Here is a 24291-nt window from a genome sequence, read left to right on the forward strand (position 1 = left end):
ACTCTCTCTGTCGTGTTTTATTTGATTGATGTTATTTTGTTTGACCTCTAAATGTTACACACTTTGTGTGTCAGAGCGTAATAAAAAAAATCTTGAATCTTGAGTCAGTGAGATGAAACCCGTAAGGGTGGAATCATGTAGGCGAAAAAAACATCAACCAACCAATCCTTGTTTGGGCAACAACCTTTAGCATATATATAGATATTCAAACTGCTGTGAAGGGGTAATCAGTACGTGAACATGATTTCGAATGTTGTTACCTCCCTTAGTAGATAGAAAAAGATTTTCCTACCAGGTGGCTATGACGTCACGATTGTACACCTCGTGAAAATGGCAGACACAACGCTCTACGAAGTGCTAGGCGTTTCTAAAACTGCCTCTGATGGAGAAATTAAGAAGGTAAATGAGTACAGAAGTTGAATTGTGAAAACCTTAAGATTCTATTATATTTTCCCCATTCGTAATTTGTCTAAAAAGTATTGCCATATTGTGTTTTCAATGGGATTTCTATCCTGTTCCGGCGAGGTGAAAAATCGTGCATGGTCTTGAAATTAACAATTTTTACGACTTCATTTTAGGATCTCCGTAAAGGAGGTTTCTATTCTTTCGTTTCTGTCAAATATTGACATCAGTTTCCGTTGAAGTGAAATATACGATAAACGCCATTTACATGTTAACTTAAAAAACTGTCATATTTAGCAAAATGGCGAGTAAAAAGACCTACCAGTTTCACTATTTTGTGACATTACGTCACCTGCTATATAAAACAGTTTAATACATGTGTAAGCTACAATTGACAGATGTTCCATTTATAACACGCTAAATTTTATTCCATTTTTCCCATTGATAACTTACAGCACTTCCTGTAGTTCAGTTAAATATTCATTAAATTTTGATCCAATTATGGCCATCTAAAAGACAATGGAATGTGCATGCATTTGTTTTGATTATTATTCTGTCCGTTCGATTACACCCACGGTTTGTCTTCACAAGTTTTCTTTCATTTGCCAGTTTGGGATCATCCTTCATTTGAGTGATTGTAAACTTATTTGAGGAAATTTGTTTTAAACAGGGGTGGGGGTGAATGTACCAAGTTACAGATACAATCAACAATAAAAACATGAACTGCTTTGTAGCAACCGAAGCTGAACCAGACTGGGTCGATCGTTGACAAAAAGGTAGCGCTAGCTCAACTGGTAGAGTTGGAGTTTGGAGGGTTTCAGGTTATAATCCTGGTATAGCTGTGCATTTCTCTATGATCTATCCCAGGCCTGTTACAGTGGTGCCTTTGACCAATCTTTGTTTCAAACATTGGGTGTACACTTGACAAGAGGATATCCGAACCTGGGTTGAAAAAGGTTGTGTCTTTTTGGGCGAAGACTTAAAAGAGGGAAGGGAAGGAGGAAAGTAGGAGAACTGCACTGGCCATGGGTTGATCTTCAGTGACCTGCAGGTATATACGTAGCTCAGTTGGTAGAGCATCCATCTAGAGAACGGAGGGTCCCAAGACTTGACCCTTGTCTGGTCGTTGCATTAAAAAGAGGTCTTCTTGGAAACATGTTAACAAATTTTGTACAAAAATCACAAGGGAAGAAGAAATAGATTTTGAAATCGTATGTCTACTTAAATTTCTATTACATTTTTCTGTTTAGCTGTGTTAGTTTTACTCACCTATAGCTTTACCAAGTAATTGTAATTCCACCGCACATACATGTGTGATAGTAAAGGATATACATTCTATAGAGGCATAACTTAAGTAAGTTGTCTGTTGAAACTGTTTACTTCTATTCTTAATCACAGATCGTTAGAGTGGTCAGATAGTAATAATATTATATCAGACGCTCAGTTTGGTTTTCGTCCCTAGTTTTGGGACAAATGACGCTATTTTTACACTTTCACAGCATATTAATAGATACACACGCGTTAAATCCATTTATGAAATGGTTAGATCTTGTGTAAAATATGAGTCTTTGAGTTATCTACCTTTTTCAATGTCACAAACAGCTTATGCAAGGGGAAGGGTTATCTCTCTTTCTTTTTAGTCACCCCTGGGGGAAGCCCAGTGGGGACTATTAATTTTGGTTTCAGTCCCAGATATTGACCTCTGTTAGGAGGGCTGTTGTGTATCTTGCTTCTGTCGGAATATACCAGGCGCTAATTACAAGCTCTTGGATAACTCGGATATCAATTTTCTTTTTAAAAAGGAATAGGATAAAACCTAAAGCCGCTCCAAATTCCCCACGGGAATTACATGTATAACCTAAAGATGTTCCGTATTATAAATTGCTATTGACTGATTTAGATATTTTATGTCTGACCAACGACTACCGTTAATATTTGCGTATAGTGCACACTTTTTAAGGGGAAAATGAAGTGTCAAGAAAGGGGTGTACACGATACTCAAGAACAATCCAAAACCAGTCCTTAGTCGCGACCATTTCTCGTAAATTTTTGGAGGATTTTCGGAAATGTTTTGATATATGCTAACAGCAATACAACTGCTAAATTTCGTTGAAATCCCTGATTGCATTGCCAATTTAACAATTACGAAAAGTTGGAAGCTTAAGTCATATAATACTATAGAATCGGATAAACAAACTTGAGTAAAGTAGGCTCAATTTTTCAGGACGTTATGTTGTGAATTGATAAATACCACGTATCGGGAAACATAACAAAGAATTGCATCGGATTTATTACTCAGTGGTTTAAATGCATCGTTCTTGTGTAAAATCTTGCTGAACTCTTCAATCTTGTCTGTAGGAATGTGTCAAAACGACACGGGTAAAGTGGCAAAGTTAGCAAGTTTGTGTACCGCAAAGAGTCAAAGTTGCGTGATACCATTAAAAAGTTTGAGTTTGAAAATTGAATATCAACGGGTTCAAAACAGCCAAATACATTCCGATCTTTTCTAGAAGGAGAATTGCTGATATCACAATTGTTTGGTGTTCTTTATGTCTTGCGAATCCTGCTGTTGGCGGTCTTCGTCGGAGTGACTGCCTTTAAGCGTACAGTACACATTCTGCTGATATCGATGACCGATTCAGTCGGATTTGCAGACGATCAGAAAACTACTTGGAAAAGTGTATTTCATAACAAAAAATAGAAGATTTATCCGTATATAAGATTGAATCTATTCTGAAACTTATTGTTGTGAAAACAACATCATTATATTCCAATTGCCTGTTCTGCCCATGCCAGGTGACCTTATTTGAGGTGTCAGTCAACACCAACGTTATATTTGCGACATGCTTTCCTATTAATTCCCTGTGTTGCCATGGCTACCTGAACAGCATGTAATTATTTACACCTGGTAATTGTTTACTATTTTGATTGACAGGTGGAAATATATCCGTTGTAGCTTGGTCAATGATTCATCGGAAAATGATCATACAGAATGGTGGGGTGACTTTCATGTCATTCTGACATATTTCTAGTTTCCCTTTATATCAATGATTTGGAAAATGGGTTGATCATGAAAACCACTGAATGTGTGGAATTTAGCGGTATATTGCTGTTTTTGATTATGTATATATTACAATGGAAAAACCATTGAAATTGTAGAGTCCTGCCATTATCTGGGTGTTACATTGTTTTTTAATGGAAAGTTTACCCAAACTCAGAATATTATTAGTCAGCAAGGTCGAAAATGTGTAGACCGCATAATGGATATTTGTAATAACATTTTTTTAACATTGAAACTAAAATATACGTATTTGATATTTATGTTTCAAGTGTATTAAACTACGGCTGTGAAGTATGGGGATTCCATGCTGCCCCTGAAGTAGAGAAAATGCACATAGATTTTTGTAAGCGCTTGCTATCTGAGAAGGTGTACTCCAAACAATATGTTGTACTCTGAACAAACTTGGTAGATTACCACTTTGTATAATACAGAAAATGAAAATAATTAGACTAGTATTGGTTGAAATTACTTGAAACAGAGAACTGTATTTTGAAAGCCTTGTACTATGATATGTTGTTTGAATTAAATACAAAGGCCAACTGGCTTAGTAATGTCAAATCAATGTTAATGTCTCTAGGTTTTGGATATGTTTGGTATGATCAGAAAGTTGTATACATGTAAGAATCATTTTATACTGGACGTCTACGTGATGTTTTTATACAAAATATGAACATTTTTTTTGAAAACTACAAAATGTTTTTTATATAGATGTCTGCCCATGGTTAATTGTCTTTAGTATTATCTTTGTAAAACTTTTCATGAATCTTGCATTTTAACCATTGCGAAATTTAGATTATCTTCACGCAACCTTCATATAGAAAGGGGCAGATATGAGAATACCTCGAAATGAAAGACTATGTTTAAAGTGTAATTTAGGCGATATATGAGGACAAATTGCATTTTATTCTTGTTTGTCCATTTTACAACGAAGTAAGAACACAATACATTGATAGATATTACAGAATTAGACTGTCTATGTATAAATTACTTTCTGTTAGAAATAAGAAGAAAATGAATAATCTTTCCAAATTTTTAATTGCTGCTTCACAACTGAGATCAAATGAATAATTACATGTATATTGTCAATCCTCCATAATATGTCTATTGCTGTGTATCATTCACTCAATTTTGTAAAATGTGTTGTAATGTTTTATGCTGATTAACTGAAAGGCAATATATATATATATATATATATAAAGGCCAATAAACTTATCAACATTCTATGAAGTGATCACTTTATAGTGGCAGACCCAAGAATTACATAAACATGTACAGTGTAATTCAGATCTAAAACTATCAATGTTACATGATATTGTGAAATTTACAAGAAATTTGATATAGGAATTGATACTTTTTGTGCACACATTACTTATGTTTATCATGAATTAGCAGTCACATATGACAGAATATATACATGTATAGTCTGAAAGCAAGTAGTATAACAATTCATCATGATTTGATTCTTGGTTATTAATATTATAATTAGTATCTTCTGGATTTTGATTTAGCTATAAGTTTAGATATACCCTGAACTCAAAGTCTAATGGAGTACAAATGGTTTGTTTGGCATTGAAATATACAATTTTTATTCATTTATATTTTCAGTCCTACTACAAGTTGGCCAAGGAATTTCATCCTGACAAGAATCCTGCAGCAGAAGATAAAGTATGAAAGACATGATCACCTATCACATTGATTTTTATTTCGTGTTGACAATTTGCATTTTCCATCATGATCAAAAGCAAGTCTAAGCAATTTGATGCTATGTAGCTAAAACATAGCAGTGATATAGATCTATTCTTTTTTTTTAAATGGGCTCCTGAACAAGTATTTAATTTGGATCCCTGCAGGAACATTAGAAAATATTGAATGATAAAAAGGCTGTGTGCACACAAACGAAGATCTATAAATGTATCAGTTATGCAATAAGCACTCAAAATAAGTGTTTCAGAAAAATTACATCAACCAGTCTTGCACAAGCAAAATTGTTTATTGAATCTGACCCATGTCAAAGTCTATTTCATCAATGGTTTCGACTATGGGTACACCGCTAGATTCATAATGCTGATATTTTTTTGGTTAATCTGTAAGTGTTCAGTTATTTCACAGTAGATGCATAATAAATTCTGTGTAAGAGCATTCTAGCAAGGGCACTGAAATACCAGTATGATATACAATTTCTTTTGTTTTCTAGTTTAAAGAGATAAGTTTTGCCTATGAAGTTTTGTCAAACCCAGAGAAAAGAGAGACCTATGACAGGTTTGGGATGCAGGGACTCAAGGAAGGAGGTGGAGGTGGAGGAGGAGCAGGTGGGTACTAATAATGCTGCATAATGTTATCTTAACTCATTCACCCCTGAAGACACATTTGAGCTTTTCCAGTTCAAAGGTTGGAATAGTTCATAATGAAATTTCAGGGGTCAATGAGTTAACAAGATATCTTACCAATTCCATACATTATCCTAAACTGTTGTATTTTTGCTTCGAGTAATCAAGATTGAACATGCAAACTAGATCAATGTTCGACAGCTGTATATCAATCATTTGACTTCATTAACATCATCTGAAACAAAATTCTATTTGATCTTTCAGGCTTCTCAGACATGTTTGGTGATTTGTTCGGAGGAATGTTTGGTGGTGGTCCATTTGGAGGAATGGGTGGGATGGGTGGAATGGGAGGTCGACGTGGCAAAAGAAAGGGAGAGGACACACTTCACCCCCTCAGGTACTGAACAAATTCTCTTCAACCTCTGTATCTTATAAAGTATTGTCATGCATTTGTAAGCCTGTATAATTAAAAGTTACTTCTTTCTTGTTTATATGAATGATCGAGAAATGTTTTATTTTTCAGAGTAACACTTGAAGACTTGTATAATGGAAAAACTTCAAAGTTGCAATTAAGCAAAACTGTGATCTGTACGAAGTGCAATGGGTAAGTAACATCTGTTGTGTTTAAAATACAGGAAAAGGAACTTTTTTAAAATGTTAAATGTCATCAATATCATGTATGATGTAAAGAAAAATCAGGTGATCAATTTCTGACTTGGCTATATTCATGTTAATTAAAGTTACAAATGTGATGTTTATTTTAGATCTGGTGGAAAAGAAGGAGCCACGCACCGCTGTAGAACATGTAATGGGCGCGGTGTTAAAGTCACACTTCGACAGCTTGGCCCTGGCATGGTACAACAAATGCAATCTGTATGTCCAGAGTGTCATGGAGAAGGTAATTTATAGTGCTAGAATCGTATCTTTTTTTATTACAATCACTTATTAAACATGAGAAATTAGAATAATCGAAATAAAGTTACAAAAAATTGTGTTGATCAATGCCAGAACATCATTATCAGTTTTAATATATATATATATGCTTTTCAAATTATAAATTTGAATCAAAGCAAAGTGCAGTGTAAAATATATTCTATTTGTTAGATATATATAAGAGCCTAAATTAGTAGATAGTTCTGTTTTTATCTCAAGGTGTTTTTATCTCAAGGTAAAATGTCCTACCAATTCTATGGTACACAGACACTGAAAGTAATTTTCCTGTTGAATTTATCATTTCCTCTTTATTGACACAACAATATTTGTTGATTGTTGGTTGCTTAGGAAATTTAAACATTTTAAAATGGTTCTCCAAGATGTTGCAGAAAAGTTTAACCAAAAGAAGTACAACAGTTAGCTTAGAGAATATATGAGCACCATGCTTTATAATCAACATGTCTGATAATGGAATCCACATGGTGTAGTTGTTTTCATTGTGAAAAAAGAAACTTTTCTTTGGTATGCATTTGGTTAACTCTGCTATAGCAAGTAGACAAAAAACACAAAGTAAATACTGAACAAATTGGAACTAAATGGAATCTCTACCTTAAAAGAGTATATTATTAATGTTTTTAATTCCATTTCATATTAAACAGAATTATAAGAGATGTAAGAAAAGGGAACAACCATTCACAAAGAATGTGTTGAACAAAATGCAACACCAAGGCCCAGTGTGTTACTGCTGATTCTCAGTGATTTAGTGTCCCATCACCTTGTACACATAGTTTGTTGCCACCAATCTCTGCATTATATGGAGACACTGAGTAGTAGGAGAGATACCTATGTGTATTTCTGTCAATGAGCATTAGCTGAGGGCAAGTAGACAAACTGCTTAAATAAACAATCACAGTGTGTAAACTAGCAAAGTACCCCAGAATGAAAATTAACAAGATAATGATTTTAGTGTACAAATTTGTTTATCATATGTATACTTAATAAGAGTTTAATAAAACTAAATGGATTGATTCCAGGTGAGATGATTAATGAAAAGGACAAGTGTAAGGACTGTAAAGGGAAGAAGGTGATCAATCAAACAAAGATCCTGGAGGTCAATGTGGACAAGGGCATGAAGAACAACCAGAAAATCACCTTCAGATGGGAGGGTGACCAACTGGTATACTTTCTAACATCACATCTTATCTGACATCATAATTTCAATAGTACACAACTCTTGGCTCAATGTTTGCTTGGTCCATTGTTTGCACTAAATGAGGGTGTATTATCCTCTTATGTCATATTTATAGAATTTTGTTCAGAATTATATTGGGTTTAGATGGCTGTACTCCACCTGTACCCCTTCGATTTCCATATTTTAATTATTAGGGGGTATCGCTATGTTACAGACACTTGATTTTATGAAACAAGAATTTGTGATTCTTTGTTCAAAACTCATCAGCGATATGTAGCTATTGTCCATATATATAATAAAAGTATTTTTTCCTGCCTCTGGTTTGACCCATGATTGGTTATAAGATAATTATGAATTATAATTATGTATCTAAAGATTTTGTAGACTGACTTAGTTGATACTTTGTAAGAGTGATGCATGAGAATATAATTTTTGTCAAACAACCAACTTGAAAATTTTGGTTTCAAAGATCATGATAGCCATTGAAAGCATTATCCAGTCATTCATTTTCGTAAATTGAGGTGTTTGCAGATTCGAATATTATCTGTAGAATATTGTGATGTTTTATTTGCGACTGCTGGTATAATTTAAGGAACATTTTTAACAGTACCTGCCACAATTAGAACTAACCTGAAACACTGCTGGTAGAATTTGGTGAAATTTTCTGTCAATTGTCATCACTAAGTTAATTTCTCATTTTATATTTTCATGGCGCAGAGCTAGGTTAACAGTATTTGTTTAGGCTAGTGTCACATCCGATATCATTTCTAATATAATGCTGTTCTCTAGCTACTTTAATACAAAATATCCTACACTCAATTTTAACAGTGGAATTAACCAATTGAGGGTATTCAAAGTAAAGATGACTTGATAACAATAAAGTGTCTATTACCAAGACTTTAACTTCAGTTTTGTCACACTTTACATTCATACAAGATTTTTCATCTCATCTTCTTACTTTGCTGTGTTGTTTGTTACAGCCTGAAATGGAGCCTGGGGATGTTATAATTATGCTGAAGCAACAGGACCATGATTTGTACACACGTGATGGAGAGAATCTCTACTGTACTCACAACCTTAGTCTTACAGAAGCTCTCTGTGGTTTTCAGTTTACACTGAAACATTTAGATGGTAGAGATTTACTCATCAAAAGTCCCCCCGGTGATGTTATACATCCAGGTAATTTCTTAACTATTGTGATGATTTTTCTTTTCAACTACAATAGCGACCTTTTAAAATAATTGTATATAATATATTTGAAAACTTTAAGTTACATGTAACTGGTAGCAAAATTGGAAAGTTTATCACTACATTTCTATTTAGGGTCATGGAAATATATTTAAATTTCTTGAAAATGGGGGAAATTTTACATTGGAGAAAAAAAAAACAGTATCATCATGAAGGTCACAGTATTCTAAGAAATTCAATTTATTGTCCTCTTAGTTTTGAACTGTTGCACCAATTATGTTACTATCAGCACATGTACATGTTTGGTGTTTTAAGGAGCTGTAAAGTGCATAAAAGGAGAAGGAATGCCTTTATATAAGAGCCCATTTGACAAAGGAGACCTTTTAGTGAAGTTTGATATCACCTTCCCACCACAGAACTTCGCACCAGAACACAAGTTAGAGGTAATGACAATACGCATACAGTATAGAAATGGAATTGTCATTTGTTTTGACATTAAATCACATTTCATATTTAAACATTAATGAAAAAACATGCTTTGGTTAGCTGTTTATCACACAGTTTTGTGTCAAATTCCACTTGTGTAGACAATGACTGACCTCAGCTTATAATTTGTGAATGACTATTTTGTTTTGAAGGTTGAAAAACTGGAATCCATATGTATGTGAATTGATATGTCTTAAGTACTATACGAAGGCATATTCTTCATATGATTATTTATATCAGATGTTTCCTTATGAGTGAATGTAATTATTTGAACTATTATAATAACTGTTTCACATCTGTTGTAGAAACTCGAGAAACTTCTCCCTCCTCGGCCTAAAGTAGAAATCCCAACAGGTGATGATGTGGAAGAAGTGAACTTAGTAGATTTGGATGACACCAGAGGGAGTGGTCGTCGTGGGGGAAATGAGGCATATGAGGACGACAGTGATGAGGAAGGTGGTCCAGGGGGACCCAGGGTTCAATGTGCACATCAATAACGCACAGACGTTTAGTTATATAATGAGTGTGTGGATGGATATGAGGGAGAAATGTAAAAGAGTGTGTCGTCGAAAGTAGAAAGGGAAGTGTCAGGCAAGTCTTTGACTGCCAAGGTTCCAATTTCATGAGAAAACAGTCTCAAAATCAATCAAATCTGATTTAACTGGTAAATCAAAGGTCTTAATTTAATCAGTAACTGAGAGGGAAATGGCTTTGCATTTGATTTTATGACTGTTACTTTTTGACATTGTAACCATACTTGAAAAGATCAATTTTACTGTTGTCAGCTGTGTTTTGAATATTTATGATCTATACTTGTAAATGTGATGATGTCATTACGTATATTATGACTTTTGAAGTGACATTTTTTAAAGATTGAACAACTCTTTAGAGTCTGTTTCCAATACATTGAATATAAAATGTTTCTTTTATCAAGATTCTATCAGTGCATTTTAACAATTTTTCTGGTAGCCCCATTAATTTTCATTCATCATTACTTCATGTATATTTTGGTTCATGAATAAGTGTGAAGTTTACTCTGTAAACGTCTACATGCATGACAATTCCTTTGTAATCAGCTACAACACTCCTTTGTATACACGGAGATCTGAATATTCTATGATTTTAGACTAAAGCATGCTGAAAAGCTAACCTTGTACATCTAAACTGCAGTTATATTTCAAATTAAAAAGTGAACATTAAGCTTAAAAGTGCGATTAAGATATTAAACTAAATAATCTTGATAGGTTGTTCCTTAGAATTTGAGGTGTTTTTTTCCAAGCAGTTTTGCTATGACATTATTCTATGAATGCATTCATTTATTTACGAGTTGTGAAGTGTGATCATGCATCTGACAATAGTGATTTAATGTTCCATACTGCTATTCATGTGATTATTGACATAGCTTACAGCAATTTATAGACAGACAAGCTTAAGGTTGCTACTGATTTAAAGCGACATTTCTTCATTTCTCTTTGAAACTATAAGAATATTTCTATGCATTCCTGACATATTGAGAATGACTTTGAATGATGACTATCTTAATTCCAAAATGTCATTGATGATTAATGTTAATTGTTATTAATGTATAGATGTTTTAAACAAAAACACTTGGAGACTACTGGAAAAAGTAAAAACAATATTTATTCCATGAGAGCAAAGCACCAAGGCAGACAGTTTGCCTTTAGGATTCCTGTTGAGCATCAATCAAGCAGGCCATGTGGCCTCTGGTGGCTAAACGTTACTTTTGGTTTCAATTTTTAGGGAGACTCCAATCAATATTAGTCAAAATAATAATTGAATAATAATTTGAAGAAAAAAATGCAGATAGTATTTTCAGCAACTATTGATATTCATTTCAAAGAAAATTGAAATAGGTTGTGTTGAAATGTCGTTTTAAACAATGTTTCGTAGTTGCCTAAATTGCCAGTTCATCACAATTTCTTATAATGCTACATATTGTCTTTAACTTGGATATAAAGATGTGAAAGTCCTGGTTTCTATTCTTTTATATTTATGTAATGAACAATACCCTTTCAGCCTAATGAACTTCAAGAAATTTGATAAAAATATCAGGGATTCACGCCAAGTAGTTAATGTATGATTTTATCTGAAACCATTCCAATTGACAGATCAGCCAGTCTGGATGTACAAGAACATTAATTGTATTCACAAACAGGATATTTATTTATAATATCCTATCAATTGTAAATTGTATTGAGCAATAAAATATTGGAACTTTGTATCTTTTGAATGTTATGAATTAAGAGTTCTTTTCTTTATAAATATGAATTTGAATACTTCTTTCCATAATTTTTATTGATACAAAAGTACCTACAAGTTTTCGTTTCATTTTGGAATTTCACAATTACCTATATTTTTTTTTTATAGTAGCAGTATAAAAAGACAGTATGGATGTAATGTCTGCATTATTGACATGACCTTTCTTCTGTTTTGATAGAGATGCAATTGCTTGAAAATTGTTCAGGTTATGATTCTGCTTGTAGTTATGAAAGTGCATCAGTAAATTCCGGACTCATGTTTTCAGTGACAAAGCTGGTCCTCTGCACAGTATACCAAAGAGGAAAGTTCAAGTTAGGTTGTTAGTGTGACAGGGAGTAGGGTTATATTGTGAATGATCGATTCATTTTAGTAGATACTAACGGATAAATGTGAACTTCATGTTGTGCTAATTATTGTGTTTGTCTACGTATACCCTGCTTTAGTTTTGTATGTCGACATAAATACATTATTTTATGTGCATCAAATTTCACGGGAAATCTTTAGTGGTGGTTTCAAAAGCTTGTGTTGTCACGTACTAAGCTAGAACCAGTTGCCACAGTAATTGTCTTGTTTCATAGATATCATTGTATACATTTTTTGTTTAAATAAAAACCAGATGTCGAAAAGAAAATAGCAATGTTCTGGAAACCATTGATGTCCTTATTTATTAAATTGGAATCCAGAGTTGGCTTTTGATGTTCGAAACATGTAGCTTCGTCAAACTTCATAGCCCCGGTGATCTAAGTATACTTACTAGTAGGGGTTCATAGCGAATACTCAACCAGCATATTCACATACCGTTATTATAGATGCCATCATAAGATCATAAAACATACAATATATGTAGATATCCACCTTTATCATTATGTAAGTTAATGTTTATAACCACTGTTGCAGTAGCAGAATAACACCCAAAGGTTTATGAAGAAAGACGAGCACCATTTTAGGACAAATAAGTGCTGATCAAAAAACTTGACAAAATTACATGGCACTCCTTAAAATATGAAAAATTTCATATATCAAAAAATATTGAAACATCTTGTTGCCCATTCACAGTGGTGAACCTTTGAATTTCTAAATTGCTACCCTTGTGGTATATCAGTTTTGGATGTTAAACTTTCTATTATTTATATCATGTCTCTTTAAAGGACATGTAGAAGAAGCCAAATTTACATCAGTGAACATTTTTTCTCTAATATTTGGGTAGAACGTTCAGAAATAGCTGTGCTTATAGCGAATCCTTGAGGCAGTATTCATGTATCATGATGATGGAGTTGTTTATAATTTTCTTTGGAATTTCAAGAGCTATCTTCACAGAGAAAGGTTGACGAGAATCTTGCATGTATCTTAATTATGCCAATACATATTAAGTGGCCATATACAACAGCACAAGTGGGTACAAGTAGATGGATAAAAAAAATGTTGGTTATAACTTGTTTTTACATTATCAAATCATGTATTTATTGTTCTTTGTCTTTTCTGCGTACTTAACCATATATCCCACATCAATAAAATGTATGACTGTGACCTCCTTTACAGACAATACACAATACTTTTATGTATCTTTGACAAATTTTCATTTGTTTAGCAAAAACATGCCCCGCAGGTAGATGCGTGATAATTTTACAGAAAAATCTAACGGAAAGTTTCTCACTAGTGTAGACTCTTCCAATAATTGCATTTGAGACCTCTGTTCTTGCTGAAAGTTTCCAATGACAAAAGTAGTGTATCTTCCAAGTAGATGTTTTTGCCTTGAACTATCTTTAAGTGGAAAATCAGCATGTGAGATCACGTTCCTGTTAATATGCTCAGTAGTACAAGAGAAGACGTCTTGAATGCAGTCTACTACCTTCATGTTCTTCAAAAGGATCCTTTGTACCATTGACTAAAGTAAGAGACAATAGCACACAGAATTGAGTTGTTTTAGTGTTCAGCTTAGAAATGTGACAAAAATGCAAATGGCATTAATCAACTTGTCATGCTTATAGGATGTACATGTCAGTAGATGCCACCCTGAAGTTACAGGAGTAGCATTACTCAAACTATGCTAGCCGTTTTAACCGAGATTATTAATCAACATTTAAGTTTTTTTTAAATATGAGCAGGATCTGCTATTCTCATGTCAGATATTTGTAAATGATGTCTTCAATATTTGAGGGAAAAATTGATAAAAGAATAAACTAGATGCACCAACAATTTGTTCTCTTTGTTTTCATGTTGTCAAAAATGTTTGTTGACAAGGGAAAAAGGTGTACAAGTGTTATATGTCTAATATAAATGGACCTGGGGTTCATATCTGTATATATACTTTCTTTTTTTGCCTATTGGGTTGAAGTTCATTAGTCTTGCACAAATATCAATTGACATAAACACAGGACCACCATTAACAGATACAGTTCAGCTAAGAAGTACTAAACATACTTCGAGACATAAAAATGTGAAACTCCTGATGCCTCTTGCATATAAGCAGCCATCACATTCAGGTTTCATTATTATTTGGACAAAGAGGGGGGGGTATATATTATTTTCATTTCATCTGCGTGTCCGTTGTTCTATGTTCATTCACACTGACTGGTTTCCATTGCATATAACAGCCACTGTTCACAGTTTCACAAATGGCAATTAAAATATTGATTTTGGTATATTGTAAAAAGGCATTATGTCGCATCCAGGCAAGGTCAATTTGACCTTGACATCAAAGTCTGAAATAATTGTTTTCAGAGCATATCTTGGCCATTGTTTCATAAATCGGAAGTAAACTGTGTATGTAGTGGTTCTTGGAAAGATGGTGTGTGGCATGATGTAACTGTGTCCTCCTGTACCATCCATTGTTTTGTGATGTTCCGTTCTGCTCACCCCTCCCACCAGCTTGTTTGCTCTGCTTCTACCAATGTATAGTTACATCATGGGAGGACGGTGGTCACACCCTAAAATGAGGTCAATCAAACCTTTGACCTTGACCTTCTTTACTAAAATACTGTGTACCATTAAAACAGGTATCCTTAGCATATCCTGGGCACCATTTCATGAATAGGCTTCAATCTGTGTAAGTATGCGGGGAGCTGGGGTATCTGTTAAACCAATGATTTAAGTTAAAAAATAATTCAAACGTCAAACATGGCACTAATCACTAATCACCATGGCACTAATCTCCTAAAAATAAAATGTATGACATTAAAGATACATCTCAAAGCCTAAAATAATATTGTCTTGGTGAAGAGGTTAATTTTAATTGTTTAACCATACTAGTAACAGCCTGTATTGCAAGAATTGGTCAAGGATGATGTCAATAAAACACTCAAAACCTCATTTTACCTTGAACGAGACAAAATTAACATTTTTCAACTGATGTCACAAAGGCAGAGCATGTTTTGTATAAATGCTAGGCCAGTCAAATTACAACACTGCAGCTGCACCTTAGCTAGATATTGAATGTGACCTACATTTCCTGGTCCAATGTATTACAGCACCCTCATCAACAATGTTGAAAGTTTTATGCTGTGGGGCAATGTCTGTTAATTGTCCATCTGTCCTTTACCTGTCACTCTGGTGGTCTGTTGCAATCACCTTTTGTCCGTTATTTCTTGTCTTTCGTGCGTTAACAATCACATCTTCGACTTCTGCTCAAAAACCATCAGTCAGATTTGGATTAAACTTGGTGGATGACACCTCAGGGTGCTGAGAGACGGAGCCATAAGTTGTCCCAGAGTGCAAAACTTTCAAAGGACTTCTGTGACACTTACAGGTGGATTTTCATAAAATGATGTTTAGATGATCAGGATCAGAATTTATACTCCAGAACTGGCTGACCCCCACCCCCTGGAGGGCTCGAGGGAAGTCCCCACCCCCTGGAGGGCTCGAGGGAAGTCCCCACCCCCTGGAGGGCTCGAGGGAAGTCCCCACCCCCTGGAGGGCTCGAGGGAAGTCGTTTAGTGTAAGTCCTGAAACAATCATATTTTTGACTTCTTTCCAGAAATTATCTCAGATTTTGATTAAATTTGGTGGTAATCATCAACCCAAGATTGGGAATAGAATTTATACTCAAGATAGGTTTTACCCTCCATGGGCCTGAGTGGTGAAGTCAAAAGGGGTCAGATTGCCTAACCTTTCAAAAATTGTCTTCCTCACCCCAAAATATGCTAGAACCAGATCCTCTTCCTAGATGGACAGGTCCAAGTGTTTTATCAACATCATGAATTACATTACCATCGGGTCACCCATTCCAACCCCCCTTTAGGGAGTAAATTTAACTTAATTGCAGTATTACTTTATTATTTAATTTAAGTCACTCCAAAACAGCCAATCCACAGTAAAAAGACTTTTTTGGTTACATTTACTTTTATTCTTTGTCTCATAACAATAACAAGTAACACTTGCATTTTAACTCCGGTGAGCGTTGCCTTTTGTTTTTGTCTCGCCTGCGTCAGAGTCGCGAAGCGAGACATAGGTGTTACTTTCCGGCAGCGGCAACATTTCTGTTAAACTCTAAATTTCTCTTTAAGTACATATACTTATACATTGTATCCATATATAACCATCCAAACACACATTTTAAATTCAGAATTTTAACAAAAATACATATGTAACCTGGAATATAATCATATCTATATGTACATGTATAACCATCCAAACACACATTTCAAATTCAGAATTTTAACAAATATTTACTGTTAATTAGACTTTGTTACTTAATTGGGCCATGTTAAAGTTTTCCGTTTAGCTCCACATTGAGCTAAATTTTTCTTTAAGTACACAAAGCTATCATAATGAAACCTGGAATATACTTGTATCTTTATATAACCATCCAAACGCACATTTCAGATCCAGAATTTGAACTAAATTTTACTGTTAATTAATTGGGCCGTGTTCCGTTTAGCTTGGGGTTGAGTTTAATTTCTCACAAAGTATATGTGCTGTCATAACCAAACCTGGATTATACTTTTATCTATGCATGGGCATCCCTACACACATTTCAGATTTTGAATTTCACCTACTGTTTACTGTAAATTGGACTTTGTTAATTAATTGTACTATGTTAGATGTTTTCGTTGAGCTTAATTTCTCACAAAGTACATGTGCTGTCATAACCAAACCTGGATTTTTCTTATATCTTTGTATTTTGTTATTAATTACTTATACAATGTGTATTTTGTCACCGTGAACTTAGCTGCAACATCCGTTTTCTGATTTGACAAAATGGCCATCTTATAAGGGCTTCTGATTGGTCAAAATTCAGTTATTGTTCGATTACACTAATCAAATCTGGAAAAAAAACATGTAAATTGGCGCTGCAAACTCAGTCCAAACATCCGTTTTCTGATTTGACAAAAAATGGCTGCTTTATATTGGGATCTAATTGGTCGAAATTCAGTAACTGTTCAATTTCGCTAAAAATTAGTTTGTAAGTGAACTTTAGCATTGCAAACTCAACTGCGGAGTCCAGTTTGTGATTTGACAACATGGTTGTGGTATATTGGCTTCTGATTGTTCGAAATTCAGATATTGTTCGATTTTGCTAAAATTTTGTATGTAGGTGTATTTTGTCACTGCAAACTCAGCCACATTATCCATTTTCTGATTTGACATAATGGTCACCTATACTGGTTTCTGATTGGTCGAAATTCAGTTATTGTTCAATTTCAATCAAATTTGATAAGGACATGTATTTTGGCACTGCAAACTCAACCGCGGCATCCGTTTGCTGATCTGACAAGACAGTCTTCGTATACTGGCTTCTGCATGATTGGTCGAAATTCACATATATTTTGATTTTGCTCAAATTTGTGTGTATATTACTTCTGTCACCTATTTACATTAGTTTTTCTGAATGCGTAGTTAGTGTGGGGGACATCTGTAATGGCCAGCTCCCATTACAACTAGCACTTGTGCCTTTTATACCTTCATGTTGATGTATTGCCAAATTTGTTTATAAAATATAAAATTCTGAACTTCGGCTCAAATTTACAATGCTTGACACATTGAATCTTATGCTCAAAGCGGGGACAGGTGAGACATATAATTACGCATAAATTTTGTTCTTTAAAATCCTACTAGACCAGAACAGCTGAGTGGACTATCACCAATTTTTGGGCCAAAGGACTCCTTACAAATGGTGTGGCTACTCCGGGTGCAGAGGTGGAGTCCAATGAGGGAAATAAGGTAAATCTTAAATTCTTTCTCTTTCTGTAAAAATATGACTACTTGTCAAACTAAGTCATTAAACTAAACTTTTATCATTGGGGTATAACATCTTATTCTAATAATTAGATGCCGTGTCAATTAAGGTTTAGCAACATTATCAGTTAACCCTAGCCTTTTACCCCGAATTGTAACTTTAGTAGACTTTACTATGCATTGATCTGGATGAGTCCATTTTGGTCTACAGTGGTGAAAGGGTCAACTCATGACAGTTAAGTTTTTATGTCTGTTTCTTTGATAAAATGTGTTGATGGTCAAAACTGTATTAAAGAAGATAGAAAGTTAAAGGTTGTCGGCTGAGAATCTCGCAAATTGATTGTGCAAGTTACAGTTTCTGACAATTGTGTAAGTTGCATGTTTGAATCATGATTCAATTTTATTGACATGGGATAAAGAGAAACAACTTATACCAGAGGAATAGGACATTACTTAACTAAGAAAATAACATATAAATATATATGTATAAAAAATGGCATTGAAAATGAACAAAGTGCTGTGAAAGCTTGTATTGCTCACCTGGACAGTTGAACAACTATGGCAATTTTCCCCCCAAGACAAACTATAGTATCATATATAGATGTTTTGTTGGATAGAGAATCGAAGCGAAGAACCAATATCCGTATAATGAACTAATGTCCTTATTGGGCCCCACCCCTGGCAGGGAAACAGGACCCAGAACATATTATCTACATGCATATTTCAATGATATAGGAATAGGCCATATGTACAATCTTCATGAGACAGGATTTTTTTAAAATTTAAATCTAAATGATCGAATCATGACTTATACAAGGGACTAGTCTTTTCTTCAGTATTATATTTATATGGCACAAGCTATAGTAGAAGCAAGGGATTGATAACATGAAAACTACAAATCATTAACAAGTAAAAATACTACCCTATCGCTATCAACAGAAAGAACTTGTTCTTGTGATATAATTTTAAACTAAATATCAATTAATATGTAAAACAGACCACAGTGTGCTTTGACAATTATTTCCCAGTAAATATAAGGCCTTTAACCTTTTTATAAGAACAGACATAACTAGTGTTCTGAATACAAACTACGTAAGGACTTGAGTAACATTTCATAATCGTTATGGTGAATTTTGAAATCAATAAAACAACCTTTATTATTAACAGTCCTTATTTTTCTTAATTAAGAAACACATGGAACCTGTCACTTATTCAAACAGTGTTTTACAATTTCATTGCAACTATGATAGTCTCAAACCAGTTTCTCCATTTCTTGAGGAAGAGGCACCTGAGGCCTGTTACGGCCTTCCTCCATTATAGCCTCAATCTCTTCCACAGTCCTAGGGACACAGGTAAGACATTCCATCCCATCCTCTGTAACTGTGATGTCGTCCTCAATCCTCACCCCTCCAAAACCTCGATACTGGTCAATTTCTTCCCTCACCAAAAACTTTGCCTGTTCTGGGTTGTTCAGGGCAGCATCTATCAGCTGTAAGTGTTAAGGGAAAAGCCACTGGCATGAAACTATTTAGAAGTTGAAGTGAAATTCATAACTGCCTTTCATTTCACAAGCAAACACCTGTTTGTAAATTCTGATAAATTATTAAAAAAAATGATTTTTGTTTTTTTAAATATGATACATCATCACATGTGTCTTGTCTGCTGAAGTAAATGACAAGCTTAATTGATGTACACTAGTGACCTTAATGTTTTAGCATTAACAGGAGAGCTGACCCCTATTCTTTATCAGATGTATAGGTGATGCTTCAATGCTTAAATTGTCAAGTCTTAACCATACAGAGAATAGGGATTTCTCACCAATTTAGTATTTCTGGAGATTTTTCCAAATACTATATGTCCCATAGACATACAAATCACAGGCACCTGAGAATTCGTGACAGCAAAATGCCACCCTTAATGACAGTGCTGTCTTATCATTGGGGGGTGGCATCTTTACTGAAAATTTATCTTAATCCCAGAAATGTGTAAAACTACTCACATCTCAGTTTTGGTCCAAATATAGCTGTAACAAATTTTCATGTCCCTGCGATAGAAATAGTACTGAAATGCTGATGATTTTACTATATATACTGTTTGAAATAGTAGGGCCTGACATTCATTTTAAATAATATTATTCTTTTACTGTTTATAGGTATACATTACCATCATATAATGGTTAGTAAATTAAAGTGTCCCCAATTCTACTCACAATATCGATGAAATAGATTCCTGGTTCTACTGTGATGACCATGCGGTGGTCAAGTGTACGTACTGTCCGAAGTGACCGTAGGCCTGGCTGGTCAATTCTCTCTGTACCCTGGATTCAGAAAAGATCTAATCAGTCATCTTCATTTAATGACTGACTGGAGCTGGTTATCAGACTCGAGTGAACAATACATGAACCTCCATGACAATACTATAGATGGTTTATTGGTAGCTAATTGTCCCTTAATATCAGTATATATTAACAGGTATTTAATTAATATTATGCATTAACACTATAAAACATTTAATATGGGATGAATACCCCCAACTTTTGTTGCATTATTTCATACAAACGTTATTACAGTAGACTAAACCACATATCTCTTTGGTTTAGCAACAGAGTTATGATCAGTTACATATACGTTACAACATCTGATGCATATTTCAACGTGAATACACAAAGCATTAAGTACACTATGTACAAAAGCAGGCATATGTTTCATAAAATAGCTTTATTACTCTCTCAAGATTCATATTTTTCTTATTTCAATATGCAAAATTTAATTTCTGGGGGGAAGTAGCATGTAAAAAAAATCAAAAGTCGGTAAACATATTTTAGACAGGAATCTCTTTAAGATAAAACAAGGAAATTATTTTGTATTGTTACATTTTCCACATATTTCCAGATATGCTCACCTCTGGGTAACCTCCCACATCATGTGTGTCTATCCCCATGAAGTGTCCAAGTCCATGTGGCATGAACACTGCTCCCAGCCTCACTTTCATCATCTCATCAACATCTCCCTTTACCAGTCCTTTCCTCTTTAATTCCTCCAGGTGTGTTCGGTCTGCCAACAGGTGCATGTCTACCCAAGACACACCTGTCCAGGATGTCATATTAGTGGAAAAGTAAGTGATAGTTTAAATGTAAAAAAACATGTTACACTTATATGGACAATTCATTTAGTTAGAATTACTTAAAAGAGGAACTGATATTAAAGATAATCAAATCTTTTCAGTTGCCAAATGAATTAAAATCTCATGACAATATATTATGTCACCTTCTTTAACTTATTTTTACCTGAAACTACTTGAAACATAGAGAAAAGTGACCCAATTATTGATAACAATAGGTATACAGATGGAGTCAAATTGATGTTGACCAATGCCATATTCAACATATAATATCCTTTATCATATACTTGTCCATGATATGGGTTGTTTTGAATGTGCGATACTGTTAGCTAGTGCATAGATCATATCACAAACCAACCCATATCAGCTCAGCATGTGCATTATCTGTTTAACCTTGATTCTGCATGTTTCGAAAAAATCAATGCCTGGATCATCGGACAGTGAGTGAAACAAATTGGTAGAGCACCTACTGTATTATATCCATTTGTATTTGTTATGCTGTTTTTTATTTTTAAGTCAAATATTATTATATTAAACATGATGTTATAGAGCAGTATCTATTAACCTCTATATTTTCAATGGCTATATCAGCTCTTTTTTCGACAACAGTAACTTACCTGGTTTTACTGCATCCATGACAGCTCGGCTAGACTTCAGGACGGCCTCATAGATGTTACGCTGTTTCTCAGAGAACTTGCCATTGGCCGGGAAGGAACATGTGATGTCTGATGAATAGCAACAATATTCACTGCCCATATCAAACAAGCTGAAATAAAAACAGACTTACTTAGGCAGTTTTATAAGAGTGATGATGCTCTCATTAAGGGAAATAGTTCTATTTAATTTGTAAGCAATAATATTGGCTAAAAGCTTGCACCATAATTTACGATTCTGTCATGGTTTGTCCACCCATAAAAACTACTAATGGGTTTCTGATATGATCCATAATTGATGCTTGTTAGGACCTGTCGGTTCTGATAATCATGTCACATAGACGAAAGGACCTGTTAATGCTGCTCATCGTGTCACTTATGCCAGAAAAGCATTACAATCATGCTTTTATAGCAGACAACACATTCTCTAGGAGGCCAAGTAGACCTTTAAACTAGATTTAGACTCATCAAGATCCTAACAAGCCCTGACATTTCTCAAATTGTTCAATAATATGCTTTAAGTTTAAAACAATAAAGTTCCTCATGAAAATTTGATTAGATTAGGACTGTATTCGTTTATCACGATTGTTGGACCTGAGTTGTTCGTTTAGGAAATAAGGTCAGACCCAGTAATCTGATGCTGCTTTCAGGCGAGCCTTGACAAAGCCTTGCAAGGCCTGCATAAACATTTGCAGGTCCGCCAGGATTCATACCCAAAAATGTTACAATTAAAAACGAACGTACCGGTTGTTCCGCATAAACATAACAGGTCTAATCTCAAGTCCTGAATGACAAAATTAATGTGGTTCAAATTGTTCTGTCCATTTAAATAAAAGTACCCCCAGAATCCTTCCAAACAAACTGTGATGAGAACATTGCTACATACCACATGTCTCCGTTGCTGACCTGTTTGGAGTTGGGAGCTCCTGCATGGCCGTAGTGTAATACTGATCCATTGTCACCACTACAAACAGTAAACAAAACGGTCTAATGATGTCGGCATTAAATCTAGGTCATCAGGTCTTTCTGTCACATATATAATTGGTTTTGGTTTAGTTTGGTTTATTTTGTATGTCTCATTTACAGCTGAGGTCCTTTACTGATATGCCTCAATGTGTATTTGTGTGCATGTGTGTATGTGTGCTGGAAGTGGTATGTTGTGGTGTATTTGACTCCTTGTGTAAGCGTAGATCTGATGCAGACTTTCAAGTGCTACTTAACTGAAATATAATGCAAAAGGCACCCAGCATAGTAATCCACCCGATCAAATTGTACTGACAATGGGTATATAATATAAACCAGTTGTTTCTATTACCAGAGATGCTGAATTTTAATCAGGGAATAACAACTACCATATTTAAGAATATCAACCATTTACTTAAATATGCCAAACTAAATAAAAAAAACGGTTCGTAAGATATTTTGTGCGTACATATGCATTTTTCTTCAGAATTTGTCAAGTGTGACATTTGACCCTTTAACCTTAACCAATGACAAACAAACAACAAAACTCTTCTCAGTAGTAAAATTTGAGTTACCATACTATGGTGTAAATACCTGTTGCATGGTTCATGTGATATACTGTATTGTACACAAGCTTTTTGCTACAGGTGAATGCACAGGCAATGCAGTTACTAAATAAATTCCTATCAGTTACTAAATAAATTCCTATAAGTTAAGGAACAATAATTCACAAAACTTAAGTCATTTACATTAAACATAGGAACAATGCCTTACGATTGTGATTTTAAATCCATCACTAAATTATAGTCAGTGCAGGAGTTTTAAAGAAATCATAATTCACTTAATCAATAACAAATAAGCCTTTGATAAATGCTAATGATTGTAGTTGAGAAGCCTATGATAGTTATCAATCACTCACTGGAAGTCCTCTGTATATATACTATATATATGCATGCATATGTGACGTACTTACGATCCACAAACCCTGTGCCCCCACCCTAGTTGCCTTGTACCCCTACTATAGTAGCAGAAATGTCGGAACACACTGAAAGTAAAGGCAGACCTGAGAGCAACTTACGTTCCACAGATACATGTATAAGCCTGGTGCCGCATCCCACCATTGAAGTAACAGTAATGGCGAAATATGCTGTAATACAAAAAATGGTTTCGTCATCCCATAGAATTGATTAAAACAAAGTGGGTGTTTGATACAATATTCATTTTTTCAATAAGTACTTGAATTGGATGGGCATGATATTCAAAAGTCATCATGGAGAGGTTGTTTTTTGTTGGTTTATTAATTACTTGAAGTGGATTTTGAAACAGTTTAAATTATAACAAATAATACATTAAAAATACAGTTTTGTTACAACATAACCTCAAAATATCCCAGGCAAAGTGTCCGGTGTATCTTACCTTTCTAACTGGTACTCATACATACAAAGTGTCTGGTGTATCTTACCTATTTAACTGGTACTCATACATACAAAGTGTCCGGTGTATCTTACCTTT

At 34.4% G+C, this 24291-nt stretch overlaps 2 protein-coding genes across 2 annotated transcripts in view; one reads left to right on the plus strand and one right to left on the minus strand.

The window, feature by feature from the left end:
- Positions 1–296: 296 nt before the first annotated feature.
- LOC110446274 (dnaJ homolog subfamily A member 2-like) lies at positions 297–14065 on the plus strand. Its single transcript, XM_021491337.1, has 10 exons — positions 297–399; positions 5069–5128; positions 5658–5772; positions 6055–6187; positions 6314–6394; positions 6555–6688; positions 7758–7900; positions 8896–9094; positions 9419–9546; positions 9895–14065. Exons 1-10 carry the CDS (start codon positions 331–333, stop codon positions 10084–10086), a joined length of 1254 nt encoding a protein of 417 aa, XP_021347012.1. The 5' UTR covers positions 297–330; the 3' UTR covers positions 10087–14065.
- A 4924-nt stretch (positions 14066–18989) lies between these two features.
- The window catches only part of LOC110446277 (xaa-Pro dipeptidase-like), a 15869-nt gene continuing 10567 nt past the window's right edge, over positions 18990–24291 (minus strand). Inside the window, exons 10-16 of the mRNA XM_021491339.1 lie at positions 24196–24219; positions 23858–23926; positions 22703–22780; positions 21781–21929; positions 20945–21129; positions 20253–20360; positions 18990–19532 (exon numbers count right to left, since the gene is read on the minus strand). Coding sequence (XP_021347014.1) covers positions 19296–19532; positions 20253–20360; positions 20945–21129; positions 21781–21929; positions 22703–22780; positions 23858–23926; positions 24196–24219 — 850 coding nt within the window. The 3' untranslated portion in view covers positions 18990–19295. The remainder of the gene's footprint in view (positions 19533–20252; positions 20361–20944; positions 21130–21780; positions 21930–22702; positions 22781–23857; positions 23927–24195; positions 24220–24291) is intronic.

This window comes from Mizuhopecten yessoensis, unplaced genomic scaffold (assembly GCF_002113885.1).
Source record: "Mizuhopecten yessoensis strain PY_sf001 unplaced genomic scaffold, ASM211388v2 scaffold2671, whole genome shotgun sequence".
Lineage (NCBI taxonomy): Eukaryota > Metazoa > Mollusca > Bivalvia > Pectinida > Pectinidae > Mizuhopecten > Mizuhopecten yessoensis.

What these genes read in the sequence shown, in the direction of transcription:
- LOC110446274 (XM_021491337.1), top strand. Translation starts at nt 331, where the DNA reads ATGGCAGACACAACGCTCTACGAAGTGCTAGGCGTTTCTAAAACTGCC. An exon ending in GATGGGAGGGTGACCAACTG is followed by an intron (nt 7,901 to 8,895) that starts GTATACTTTCTA and finishes TGTTTGTTACAG; the next exon opens with CCTGAAATGGAGCCTGGGGA. An exon ending in CGGTGATGTTATACATCCAG is followed by an intron (nt 9,095 to 9,418) that starts GTAATTTCTTAA and finishes TGGTGTTTTAAG; the next exon opens with GAGCTGTAAAGTGCATAAAA.